This window comes from Pteropus alecto, unplaced genomic scaffold (genome assembly GCF_000325575.1).
Source record: "Pteropus alecto unplaced genomic scaffold, ASM32557v1 scaffold24, whole genome shotgun sequence".
Classification (NCBI taxonomy): Eukaryota; Metazoa; Chordata; class Mammalia; order Chiroptera; family Pteropodidae; genus Pteropus; species Pteropus alecto.
In genome coordinates, this window is record NW_006439192.1 from 28651760 (window position 1) to 28666207 (window position 14448).

Here is a 14448-nt window from a genome sequence, read left to right on the forward strand (position 1 = left end):
TGAAGAATGCATTGAGATGAGAAGTATATTCAATGGAATAAATGAAGGAATAAACAAAGTGAATAAAGAAGAGAATCAAATGCCCTATCTACAGGATGGGAAAGCCAAGGGCACACAATCAGAATGGCAAGAGTAAAGATGCCAAGACTATAAAAATAATTTAAGGAACATATGGGACACTATTAAGGGTCCAAATATCCATCTGATCAGCGTAACTGAAGAAAACCAAGATGTTGAACAGCTGTTTGAAGAAATAATGATGGAAAACTTCCCTAACTTGGTGAAGTTGAATGGACATAAAACCCCAGGAAGCTCAGAGAATTCCAAAAACCAGGGATCCAAAGAGACCCACACCAAGACAACTCATAATTAAAATGCCAAAGATTAACTACAAAGAAAGAATATTAAAAGCAGCAAAAGAAAAACAGATAATTACTTACATGGGAACACCCATAAGACTGGCAGCTGATTTCTCAAAAGAAACTATACAAGACAGAAGGGTTTGACAAAAAATATTTAACAGGATGGAGACCCAGGATCTACAACCAAGGATACTTTATCCAGCAAAGCTCTCATTTAGAGTTGAAGGACAGATAAAGAGCTTCCCAGACAAAAAATAAGCTAAAGGAATTTATCACCACCAAGCCAGTATTATAGGAAATGTTGGAGGGACTTCTTTAAGGAGAAAAAATACAAAAGACTCACTTCAGATGAAAAGACACACACAGACTAAAAGAAAGGGGATGGAAAAAGATACTGCTTTGATGGACCTAGAAGGTATTTCAGAGAGAGAAAGATGAACACTGTATGATTTCACTTATATGCAGAATCTAAGAAATAAAAACAAACTAATCAAAAACAGACTCACAAATATAGTGGACAGTCTGGTGACGGACAGAAGGGAGGCGGGTTGCGGGGGCTGACAGAATAGAGTGAAGGGTTAAAGAAGTACAATTAGTAGCTGATGGATGGTCACAGGGATGGGGAGCACGGCACAGGGAATGCAGTTAACATTAATATGTTGGCTAGGTGGAGGGTTAGGGGAGGGAGGGAGCAATTTTGGGGATCGTTTTATGAACCATATAGATGTCTAACCAATATACTATATACTTGAAACTGATTTAAAAAAAAAAAAAAACCCAGTCACAAAAGACCACATATTTTGTTATTTCATTTGTATGGATATAGGCAAATCCATAGAGACGGAAAGTATATTAGTGGAAGTGACTGCTAACCAAAAAGAAAGTACAAGCTTTACTCTGGAATTAGAAATTAAGTGATGGTTATACAACCTTGTGACTATACTATAAACCACTGAGTTTTATACTTTAAAATGGGAATTTTATGGTACATTAATTATATCTGTTTTTTTTAAACTTAAAAAATAACATGGGAAAGTAAAGCATTATCTCTGGGGCTATAAATAGCAATCCCAAACCTAAATGACATCGCTGCCTGCCGGCATAACCAACCATTCATTTGTTCACCTAAATACAACTCTGTGTTCAGGGCAAGTTAAATATGTTGGTTATAGTTCTCTTTAGCTCTTAACAGCATCTGTATGGGAAGTTCTTACTTCTAGGGATAAGCTTACTGATGGTAAAGTTACCATTGGCTCTGACTCTTCCCTCAACACAAAAATCTTTTCTAGGCTACTGTTTTTATCAAGAATAATTGGTCTCCCGCATCTTTCTACAAATGTTCAGTAGCATTTCTGGATCCATTCACTCAAGTCAGAAGCACTAAGGTGAAGATTCCATTCAACAGAGCATTAATCACATTGCATATGATAGAAAATGATTAGGACCCGGGTCTTTTCATATATATATATTCATTATTCCATATATTTCCTCTGTTAAACATCTAATGAAGATTTGTTTTTCCTTTCCAGGGATATGGTTTTAAGCCTAAATATGATGGAGAAGATCTTGCTTACACAGTGAAAAATCTCAGGCGTAGTACAAAGTATAAATTTAAGGTAAGTTTTGAAAGCCCTTAAAAGATTTGTTTGTTCTTATTATTCCTGTTGTTTTAAAGCCAAGTATATCCTTCACTCCTTTGATTTAAAATCTTAAAGAATTTTGTCCTTTTCTAATAAGCTTTGTTTTACATTTTACTATATAACAGTGCTTCTCAAATTTTATATACAGTAGTCCCAGCTTATCTGCAGTTTTGTTTCCCACAGTTTAAGTTACCCACAGTCAACTGGGGTCTGAAAATTTTTAATGGAAAATTCCAGAAATGATTCATAAATTTTAAATTGTGTGCATTTCTGAGTAGCATAATGAAATCTCACACCTTCCCACCCTATCAAGCTATAGATGTGAATCATCCCATTGTCCAGTGTATCCATGCTGTAGAAGCTACCTGCCCCTTCAGTCCCTTAGTTGCCATCTCTGGTATCAGGTCAACTGCCACAGTATCAGTATTCACATTTCAGGTAACCCTTATTTACTTAATCATGGCCTCAAAGCACAAGAATAGTCATTCTGGCAATTCATATATTCCAAAGTTGAAGCCGTAAAGTGCATCCTTTAAGTGAAAAAATGAAAGTTCTCAATAAGAGAAAAAATCATGCCGAGGTTCCTAATTCATAAATAAGATCTACAGATAAGAACAAATCTATCCATGAAATTGTGAGAAAAGGAATTCGTGCTGTTTTTGCTGTCACACGTCAAACTGCAGAAGTTACAGCCACAGTGCATTAAATGCTTAGTTAAGATGAAAAAGGCATTAAATGTGTGGGTGGAGGACATGAACGAAAATGTCTAATTGTCGGCAACATGTTGCACCAAAAAGCGTTAAGCCTGTATGAAGACTTCAGCAAGGGTCCCCATAAATGAGTGACTACAATAACACAACTTTTATTACAATATATTGTTATAATTGTTCTGTTTTATTATTAGTTATTGTTGATCAGTTACTGTGCCTAATTTATAAATTAAACTATCCTAGGTATGTATGTATGAAAAAGCAGATATAAGATTTGGTTCTATCCACAGTTTCACGTATCCACTGGGCGGTCTTGGAATGGATTGCTCACAGATAAGGCGGGGCAGGCCTACTATTTTTAAATTCAAAACAGTTTTAACATTTTATGGGACTTTATTTGTATAATTAATGTGAACAAATATCTTTTAAACTGTGCATGTTGTTAAACATAATTAGAACATGCTTTTTTTTTGGCAGGGATATCAAAAAAAAGTAATGCTTTTTTTTTTTTTTTTTTTTTTAGTATCATGTCAAGTGGTGCACAATTTCAGTTTGTCCCTGGTAGTCATTTGATGAAAATGGTACCTACTATGTTTCTTCACTGTAAAGTTGTTCTTTCTCTTTGTAATTAATAAATATTTTGTAAATATTATGTAAACATCTTGTTCATCAAATTTTTACCCACTAGTTTTAACACTCATTAACAATTCTTGCCTGAATCATTACTATGATTAATAGTTGCCAAGTGGTGATTTTTTTAATTTTATTGATCTTTCTGCATTTATTAGTTGGCTTTGTACTATAAAGAAAAGCTTTCTCCTTTCATGTATTTATTTCAGTATGACTCCATGGATTCCTTTTTATTGAGTAGGTTATATTTTGTTACTGTGGTTATCAGTTATGAAACTCAGATTGTCTCATATTTGGAAGACCATTCAGTCCAGCTTCTGAATCCTTTTGAAATGTCGTCCCGTCCCCCCCGCCCCCCGCCATTCTTCTAGCCCTTCATTTTCTGGTACACATTATTCCAGTCTCATACTTTCCCTTCTTTAACCCTGGAATTGGCTATTTCTCAAAGTACCTGGGTTCATTAGTAGACAATGATATTTAGAAGCCAGGATCTGGCAGTATGCTTATTACTATAAGGCATCCACTGGGGGTCTTGGACAATGGACAGAGCTAGCAACGTTGTGTTGTTGTTGTTGTTGTTGTTGTTGTGTGTGTATTTCTTTTTTTACACCACAGGTTAATTCTAGTTTTCTCTCTTTCCTTATTTCTAACTCCATTATCAGTGAGAAACATTGCCCCAGTTATGTTCAATATAACGATTTATTCCATCAAACTCCTCCCCTTCCTATCATATCCTTCCCTAATCAGGGTGCTTGAGTTCCTACTAGGCAAATGCTGCTTCCTCTACCCAACCCACCCCCCTCTCCCAATGCAAATACTTGCCTTGTTTAGGCCATCTGGCCTTTGGACTGAATTATTTCAAGAGGAAGGCAGAGAGACCCTGCATGCTATTCTTGCTTACTTGAGGCATGGAGACCTTACATATTCTTGCTCACTTGAAGCGGTAGCACACTTTGAAAATTCTACTATGGAGACTCCAGACATTATGTATCTTTTCTAGTATAGCATCCTTTCTAGGCTGTGTTTTAGCTCTGACCTGGTCAGTGATAGACATTGCTATTTCTTGACAGACAGTGCTTGAATTAATTAATATACCAGTTCATATAAGCCAGCCTACTTTTTTGTTAAGTTTTCAAAAAAATATAACAGGATGCTCGTTAGTTGATAAATTCAACATTTGAATTTTCTTACCAATGCTTTTTTAATCAAATCATTTCAAATAAATGACAGAAACCACTGTAAATTTTCTTTATTAAAGAATAAGGATAAATTTATTACTCCTTAAGAACCTTAGAAAGAAAATTATCATGATAATGGAAAATTTGATTATGTAGTGCATAATTATATTTGTTAGACTTTGCTTTATACATTAGCTTAATTTAAAATTTTCTGATAACACCTGGCTATTTTAATTTCTAAATACAGTTTTCATATTTACAGCATTTATAAAATATGTGAGAAATATATATTTTCATTCCAATTTTCCTCTTATAATGATGTTGGATTGTATTTTTGTTTCAATAATGATTATCACATCAACAGGTCTCATAAGGGGAAGTTGTTAATGTCTTTATAATTTAGTAAGTTGATTAAAATTCTTAGAATTCTACTACCATGTAACACCATGGTGTTTTTGCCACATAGGAATAAAAACATACACACAGATAGGAATTAAATACCTGACTGATCCGTTATAAACAAATCACCAATTTCTATTTAAAACTCTTTCACTGTGGCAGTCACTCTCAAGTTGCAGGGTTGACAATCCATATTTCCAAGAAGACAGTAGGCTTTTCCAAAAATATCTCGCGCCCAAATTACTGGAGAGGGGGTGGGGAAACTATGTCCTTAAACTACCTCTTAACAAATTGCTGGATTATAGGAATGGATTTTATACTGGTTTATTAAACAAATTAAAATAGTGATAAGATCTAGAACAGTAGTTCTCAGAGAGTGATCAGACCATTCTATCCGCATCACCTGGAAACTTGTTAGAAATGTTAATTCACTGGCTCCACCCGAGATCTACTCTATCAGAAATTCAGTTTGCTAGGGGTGAGGCCTAGCGAATTGTTTTAGCAAGCCCTCCAAATGATTCTGATGCTTACTGAAATTTGAGAACCACTGATCTAGAGGACCAGAAGAAAAAAAACTAGGAAAGAGAAAATGATGACTATATGAAGTTATCTAGAAGCCCAGATATTTATTTCGAATCTGCCATGTAGTGGGTGCCAGCTGAGAGCGTTTTTAATCATTAAATCCTATTGCTATGTCTGTCTTTTCTACCTTGACATTTCAGACTCCTCTTTCAAGGAAAACATATCAAAATAAAATCTTAACACTCTAAAAAAATCTTTGGCTACTAAGCAAAAGCAATAAAAATATAATTTAGGAAGTAATAACTAGATAGTATGTTATTGTTTGTAAAGGATATGATTAACATAAAATAAAATTCTAATATGACCAAGTTTTCCAAATGCCAGCATTCTAGATTCTATACTGAGGACAATCCTAGGACCCTCAAAATATTAAAACAAATTTAAATTTAGAGCAATGAAAGAATTTAAAGGAAAACAAACAAAAACTCATAGACACATACAACAGTTTAGTGGTTACCAGAGGGGAATGGGAGAGGAAGGGAGGTAGATAAGGGTAAAAGGGGTCAAATATATGGTGATGGAAGGAAATTTAACTTTGGGTGGTGAGCACACAATGTAATATACATATGACATAGTATTGAATTGTACACTTGAAACCTATATAATTTTATTAACCAATGTCACCCCAATAAATTTAATTTAAAAAATAAAAATTTAAAGGATAAAAGAAAAATTAAAATTTGGCACATAAGAAAGCAGTCATTTCTTAAAATCCTATAAAATTCAGAATGATAAACAAGCAAAACAATGCCTAATTCCATCAAATGGCTCATTGGAAGCTGAGCCAGGACCTGCTGTCCAAAAAAAAGAGGAAACTTCAGAAATTGGCAGCCAGTCCCTATGACTCTGAGCCACTAGAAAGCTGATGTCTTGTTTCCGGAAGTTCCTGAAAAATAGTTTTTCAAGTAACATGGCTTCTAAAGGTCAAGGTCTGAGTACCTTGAGTGGGGAGCCCTTAGATACTTTCACTTCAGCTTACTTATTTTTGAGGCCTTTTCATCAGTAGAGAGAAATCAAAACAGTATCTGGATCCATTAACTTATGTCTTCCATCCTTAAAATTCGCTTACACATTAGCATCTATGACAGTACATAATCAGTTCCCTTCCTTTTTCTCATCTTTTCTAGTATCACTTTATGATGCCTTCTCTGCCCTAACCTAAGTGTGCCCAAGTTTAGTTCTTAGGTTTTTGTGGGTTTTTTTGGTATTCCTTTTTCCCTTGGATATATCATCTCTTGCTTTACATCACTGTCATTTCTGTCCTGAAGAATGCTAAATCTCCAGACCTTTTCAGGCTATTCTCTCTCCTAATCCAAGATCTACTTTATTCCTAAATAAACCTTTCTGAAACCCAGCTTTATCTTTGAAAAACAATTTCCTCAATTTGACATAAGGTTCTTTATATTCTGACCAATAAAGTTTTTTTAAATATACTGCCTTTCACTCCTTACTTGACCTGGCTACCTTAGCAGATTGATTACTCATTTTCCCTGAGCAAAGCCCACTATTTACAATTCACTTCTGCTTTTATACTCAGGGTTTTCTGTTCTTTTTCACTGCTGTTGCCCATGAAGACCTCATATCACTTCCATTTGCCTTCTTAAAGCTTTCCTAGACCATTTTAGGCCATAGTCATCTTCTCTTACCTAATTCTTTTGATATGTATACTGTCTGTCTCCTGTATAAAGATTCTAAACTCACTGAAGGTAAGAGTGCACCACACCAGTGTTCCCTCTAAATGAATGTTTTAATTATTTGTGAATTAGGGTGGGGGCGGGGGAGATAATCTTGGGGCTTTATACCTTCATGGCTAACTGAAGTAACATGAAGAGTGTTGAAATATATAGTCTTAAAAACATTATTAGTGTATCTTTGTGTTTTTTAGGGAATCTATTCTATTTTTTTAATTGTCTCTAGTTATTAGATTTAAGTAGACACTCTACCATATTGAGAAGTGCTTTGATCCCCTTTGAAGTCTGATTTTTAAAACAGCAGGGTGAGAAAACATCTTGAAAATCTGAGAGGACTGAGGAAGCCTGAGCAAAATTGAATAATTAGACAAATAACTCATGCAGCCCATGAGAACTCAGTAAAATAGTCTGTTATTTGGGGTAGTAGATTTACTTAGATCCTTGTCTATGTGTCATGTAGCATCATAGCTGTCCCTATCTATGAGTCATTTATTCAGCCAATAGTTATTGAGCATCTACTCTATGATAAGCACTGTCCTAAACACGAGGAATACAACAGTGGTCAAAATAGCTAATATTCTAGAGGAGGGACTAGACAATGAACAAGCAAAAAATGTTAGTGATAAGTTAAAGAAAATATGGTGAAGTGACAGTAGTTTAGGTAGTCAAAAAATCTTCTCAGAAATGACATTTAAACAGATCTAAATAACAAGGAGGTAAGCACATCAAGATCAGAAAGAACATTCCAGGCAGGGGAAATAAGTGCTAATGCAAAAGTCCCTAAAGTGGAGGTAGTCAAGGATGAAATCACATAGGGTGTTATATGCCATGGTAAGGAATTAAGATTTTATTCTGAGTAAGATGAGAAGCCCTTGGAGGTTCTAAGGTCAGAAGTGATAAAGTCTTTCTGGCTGCAGTGTAGAAAGTAGGTGGGATTGAGAAAAAGAATGGAAGCTGGGAGACTAGTTAGTAATATATTGTAGTCATTCAGAAAAGACAGGAAAAAGGAGGCATTGACTCAGGTGGTGACAGTAGTAGAAAACAGGTATAGTTGACAGTGTTTACTGATAGAGCATTCCCCCTTTATCTGAGGGGGTTACTGTCCAAGAACTTACCCCCCACACACACCTCCCGGCGGATGCCTGAAACCACCGATAGTACCAAATCCTATATATAGTATGTTTTTTTCCTATAAATACATACCTGTGATAAAGTTTAATTTACAAATTAGGCACAGTAAGTGGTTAACAGCAATAACTAATGATAAAATAGAACAATTATACCAATTTACTATAAATAAAAGTTACGTGAATGTGGTCTCTCGCTCTTTCTGATAACCTATTTGATAACCAAGATGGCTACTAAATGACTTAATGGGCAGGTGGTATATACAGCTTGGATACACTGGCAAAGAGATGGTTCACGTCTTGGGTGGGCTAGAGCAGGACAGCGCAAGGTTTCATCACGCTCCTCAGGACAGTGCACAATTTAAAACTTATGAATTATTTATTCCTGGAATTTTCAGTTTAATATCTTCAGACTACAGTTGACCACAGGTCACTAAACTGTGGGAAATGAAACCACAGATATGGGGGGACTACTAGATTTCATGTGTAGGTTTAGAGAAGGAAAAATCAAGGATGTCCCCTAGATTTTTTATTCGAACAAGTATGAAGATAGTAGTGCTTTTTAGTAATGGGGAAGAGCAGAGATGGAGCAGGTTTGGAAAAGGGAAAATCATATCAAGTTTGATATTGGACTTGAGGAGCTTTAAGTTCAGTAGACAAGGTAAGTTAAAATATAAATATAATTAAATTACTAAAGTCAAATATAATAATAGCTAGATATGAATTACATATATCTATTGCTGCATAACTTAGCTTGAAAAAACATTTATTATCTCATTTCTGTGAGTCAGGGATTCAGGACCAACTTAGCCAGGTGGTTCTGATTCAGGGTTTCCATGAGGTTGCTATCAGATTGTTGACTGTGGTTGCAGTCATCTGAAGGCTTGACTGGCGCTGAAGGACATGCTTCCAATTTCACTCAAGTGGTTGTTGCCAGGAGCCCTCAGTTCCTCACTGACTATTGGGCAGAGGCTTCAGTTCTTCACCACATAAGCTTTTCCATGGCGAAGCTACACACATCATCATATGTGCTACATTCGATTTGTTAGAAGTCATTAAGTAAAACTCAAAGAGAAGAGAAATTAACCTTTGTCTTTTGAAGAAAGGATATTCAAAGAATTTGTGGACATCTTGTTAAACCCCTGAAGAATATTGAAAGAATAAGTGAAACAACCTGAAGCCCATCAAGTATCATCAAATTATAGCTTTTTCCTGTGTTGACTCCTGTTAGTATTATAAGAATGTTAGACTTACATTTGTATTCCCAAGACTGACTCTAAAAGGGGATTATACCTGAATTTATCTCTGCTGAGTCCTTATTAAGGACAATTAATTCTTACATAAATAAGCCATCACATCGTGAATACTTTCTCATTTGAGCCTTTGTTTCTCATGACTTTGTTCATTAAGCCAATATCATTAGATATCAAACATTAATTATTTTATTTTTGTGTTCCCATCACAGGTTATTGCTTACAACTCAGAAGGTAAAAGTAATCCAAGTGAAATAGTAGAATTTACTACATGCCCTGATAAACCAGGAGTACCTGTAAAGCCTTCAGTTAAAGGAAAGATACATTCACACAGTTTTAAAATAACTTGGGGTAAGGTATAATGTATATTTGTACATCGTTACTTTTATATTTGATTAAAATGACTTGAATATTAAGATAATTTTTAAAATGTTTGAATAAATGTGTTAACTCAAGTTTGATAGGAAATATGAGAGTCATTGTTTGAGGCTCTTTTTTGTAGAAAGCTAAGTACTCACACATATAAATTCAAATTTGATACAGGAAGAACTTGGGATTTACTGTAGGATTATTAGCAGGGATAGCACTGTGTGAAATGAAAGATTACTAGTTGTAGCTAATGTCACCTGGCTCATCCTTGTTCTCATGAGAAACAAAAATCACTTATTCATTAAAAAAAAAAAAAAACAGTCTATGGCCATGCCACCCTGAACAAGCCCGATCCGTCTGATCTCAGATGCTAAGCAGGGTCAGGCCTGGTTATTACTTGGATGGGAGACCACCTAGGAAGACCAGGTGCTGTAGGCGTAAAAAATCAAAAATAAGGGATTGTAAGCTGACAAGGTCCTTGCAGTCTGTGAGGTCAACCAAGGGTTGCCTCGCCTAAAAAAAAAAAAAAAAACTACACATTGAGCACCTGCTTATACATTACTTAATGCAAAAACAGTAGAGTAATGAGATGCTGATACTAATTTAAAAAGCATTGCAGGTGATTCTTTTTTCTTTTTAAGCAATCCTAGGTTTATTAGGATTTTCTGTCATTTTAAATTGCACATACTTTGCCTAATATCGCTCTTGCTTCTTTGAATAGACCCACCAAAAGACAGTGGAGGGGCAGCCATCAATAAATATGTAGTGGAGATGGCCGAAGGTTCTAATGGTAAGAATAGCTATTAAAAAATGATAGATTTATAGCAGTCAGCCTGCCTGTACTCTTCATGACTACATTTTATATGATCTCTTTCCTTTTGATTTTGGTTAGGATTTTGACTGTTATGATCCACTTTAAGTTGTAGTCTCCAGAAATATAGCAGATCAAATGTAAGACTTCTCTACACCTATAGTATTACATATACATTTTCTTACTTTTTTGTTGTTTGTTTGCATTGCTGAGTACCAGTATACCTAAAGTATACTGAAAGTTAGTTTATTCAGTTAGACTCACACCCAAATGTATCAGAGAAAAATTTTATACTAGTTTTAGTAGTAAATTCTATGAACTTAATTTTGAATGACACATTAAACAATCTTTATTTCTATGAAATGACCTATTAGCCTGCAAAAAATAAGGATGTCTTTTAGTTAAGACTAAACTTCCTATGGTATTGGTTTTTTCTACTCTTTGTGTGTTATAATGTTATTACTGGACCAGTAAACACATTTAAAATGCTTAATTAAAAGCAAATTATCAATCTAAATGGAAGTCTGTACAGAGTTACAGAGATATGTTCCTTCAACAGAACCATGCAGAATTTGTCTAACAGGAAGCTGCTCACATAAAGAAAATTAGATCATTTCCAGGAAACACAAAACAAGCTTAAATTGTTTCTGACAAATTATATAAACACATATTTAGTGAAGCTAGGATACCTGCCGTGTCCATGATACCAAAATGTTAAACATTACCTTGTAGCTGATTGAACATAATTCTCCACCTTTCAGGAAATAAATGGGATATGATATACAGTGGAGCTACTAGGGAACATCTTTGTGATCGACTAAGTCCAGGCTGTGTTTATCGTTTGCGAGTTTACTGCATCAGTGATGGAGGACAGAGTGCGGTAATGCTTATAGATTTTTTCTTTTTTTCAAGTTTGGTCACCAGATCACCAGATGCCACTTCAAATAGTGAAATGAATTCATAAATGTATAAAAGTAATTTCTGAAACCCAGGTGGTTAATTTTATAATGACTAGAATATAGTGACCACTTAGCTCATAGTCTAGACTGTATTCAGTGAATATCTATTTTCTGCTTATTTGGCTTTGGAAAAACAAATGTATGAAAACATTGCAGAAAATTTTATAAAGATAAATTTTAGAGTGATGCTCAGTAACCATACCTAACAGAAATAGAAATAAAATAATCGTAGACCAATTTACTGTTCTGTAAGTTATGTGTATCACACAAACCATGAAATACTTACTGTTTAAACACAGATTCTAATATTTTCTTATTTCAGAAAAGTTGGCAGTTGTTTTTATTATTAGAGACCCAGTAACCAAAATGGACTTAAAATGTGCCATTGACTATATGTGAGACATATATAATGTTCTGGAGAGATATGTTTTTTAATAGGAGTGATTTTTTTTTTTTTAATGAATTTAACCAAGAATGATTTCTTGGAGCATTCATAATTATTATTTTTCAAGCAGAACTTAATGCAATAAAAGTACTTTTAAAAATGGATTATAAGCTTTTGTTGAAAATACAAGTATTATGAAACTTCAAGTCCTGCCCAATAGGCTTGGGATCCAATTGCTTCATTTTCTCTAATACAAAAATCTTACTGAATTTTAACAAAAGCAAACCCTTCCTGCCTTCCCCTTCCCCCATTAAAAAAAAATTCTTTTTCTAAAATACTATTATAGCATTCTTATATAGGATACCTTTCTGATAAGGTGATGATCAAATACTTAGGTTTGGAAAGAAAGTTAAGTGTAAACCTTAATACAGTGCAGATAAGAAACATGGCACTGGGTTTGTGTTAATGTTTTTAAGAGAATGTCTTTTAAAATAAAACTAAAAGATTTTTTTTTTTTTAAATAGCATAGAAGCTGAAAGCAATACCAAATACCTGGAAAGATGACAAATATTTGGAAAAGCTTACTTGATTTTTGAATTATTTTTAGGTGGAAAAGAAGAAGGAAGAGCTCTTTAAATACATAAATTGGTGTTTAAGTTAAAAATACAGTATACATTAAAGTAGCCAAAATAGTCCTGAAAACATAGCAAACAGTATTTATAGAATGTTAAAACATTTTTCCTTAGAAGAGATTTGTGGATCCATTTGGACAAGGTCAAAAATAATGTCCATTAGGTTGTGGTAGAGGTGGTTTTTTGTTTTTTTTTTTTTTAATGGAAGAAAGAAGAGTGTTTTATTTTTGGTAAATTTCTTTGTATATAGTAGTCACATAGTACATGTCTTTTATTTGTCTAAGTAGAATTTAATTTGAGTTTTAATGATTTAATTGGGTTTTGATTTTATTCAGAACTTTATTTTCAGTTGGTAGTTACAGTTCCACATTATTGATGCAGTTTTTTTGTTCATGTTATTTTCCTTTAACAGAAGCAATCTGATTATTTGGCTTGGGGCATTTTTGTTTTGTTTTTGCTTTTGTTTTGGCAGGTATCTGAAACTTTACTTGTGCAGACTCCAGCTGTGCCTCCTGGCCCATGCCTCCCTCCCAGATTACAGGGTAGACCCAAAGCAAAAGAAATACAATTACGATGGGGTAATTTCCATTTTGGTAATAAATTATAATTAAGTTAGTACTAAATATATTCGTCTTGTTAAGTTGCCTAAATCTTTCCACCTTTAGGACCCCCTCCAGTTGATGGTGGATCACCCATTTCCTGCTATGGTGTCGAAATGTCTCCTTTAGAAAAAGATGAACCTAGAGAAGTTTACCAGGGTTCTGAAGTAGAATGTACAGTGAGCAGCCTTCTTCCTGGAAAGACTTACAGCTTCAGACTGCGCGCAGCTAACAAAATGGGGGTAGGAAGGACTGGGCTGACTGAATTATAATCAAAGTGGTGTTTCATGTAACATGTATAATTACACTTATTATTTAGGTTTTTCGTTTCTAACGTGACTCCACATTTTATAATTTTTAATAACCCTATATTGATAAATAAGAGAGAGATTAATATATACCATAATTTAATTGTCATAGAATCTCAGTATTTTCAAATCCCACTTACAATTTGTGACACTTTGGACTTAAGCTGGGCTAAGTTTGCCTTTTGGGTGGTGCTAATAGGGTTCACTTAGTAAATATAAGAGTAGAAAAGAGATCATATGATGAAATACTTGTTTTTTGAGGCTGGTTATATGCAGCATTTACTTCAATTGGCAACTAATTGTGATATACTTTTTTGCCTAAGGAAAAAGCTTTCCATTTTAAGCATTTCTGGTTTGGTGTGGATTTTTTTTTTAGTATTATGTAAATAATTGAACAGTATAGGTGATATCTCCATTTTACAACTGAAGAAGCTGTTTATACAGTCATACAAAAGAGGAAGTGATACAGATAAACCTCAGACTTCAGAGGTGAAGCCCTTTCCACTCAGATCTCATCTCTCTGCATTAAAGCAGGTTCTGTAAAGTCAAAGCAGTAATTTCTTCAGTTGAGTAACGTTGCTTCGAATTATTTTATAATTAAACTTTTACAAAATTAAATGAAGCCTCTTCCCCGCCTATTATTTTGGATTTTAGTCAATGGTACTGTTTTATGTTCTGCAACTGAGATCAGTATTTATATGTGTAAATTTATTTTTAAATTTCTTACATGTCAAATTTATATATTTTCTTGGCAGTACTTATATAAATCATCATCTTGTGAGTCCCACAAGGCTACAATAAACTGGGGTAGCA

At 34.3% G+C, this 14448-nt stretch overlaps 1 protein-coding gene and 1 pseudogene across 2 annotated transcripts in view; both read left to right on the forward strand.

The window, feature by feature from the left end:
- The window catches only part of FNDC3A (fibronectin type III domain containing 3A), a 181523-nt gene that overhangs the window by 152187 nt on the left and 14888 nt on the right, over positions 1-14448 (forward strand). For both annotated transcript variants that reach the window (XM_006916448.2, XM_015592884.2), the window contains 6 exons: positions 1892-1978; positions 9785-9923; positions 10663-10731; positions 11514-11632; positions 13201-13306; positions 13394-13569. In XM_006916448.2, the coding sequence (XP_006916510.1) occupies positions 1892-1978; positions 9785-9923; positions 10663-10731; positions 11514-11632; positions 13201-13306; positions 13394-13569 (696 nt within the window). The remainder of the gene's footprint in view (positions 1-1891; positions 1979-9784; positions 9924-10662; positions 10732-11513; positions 11633-13200; positions 13307-13393; positions 13570-14448) is intronic.
- LOC112483421 lies at positions 10262-10379 on the forward strand (annotated as a pseudogene).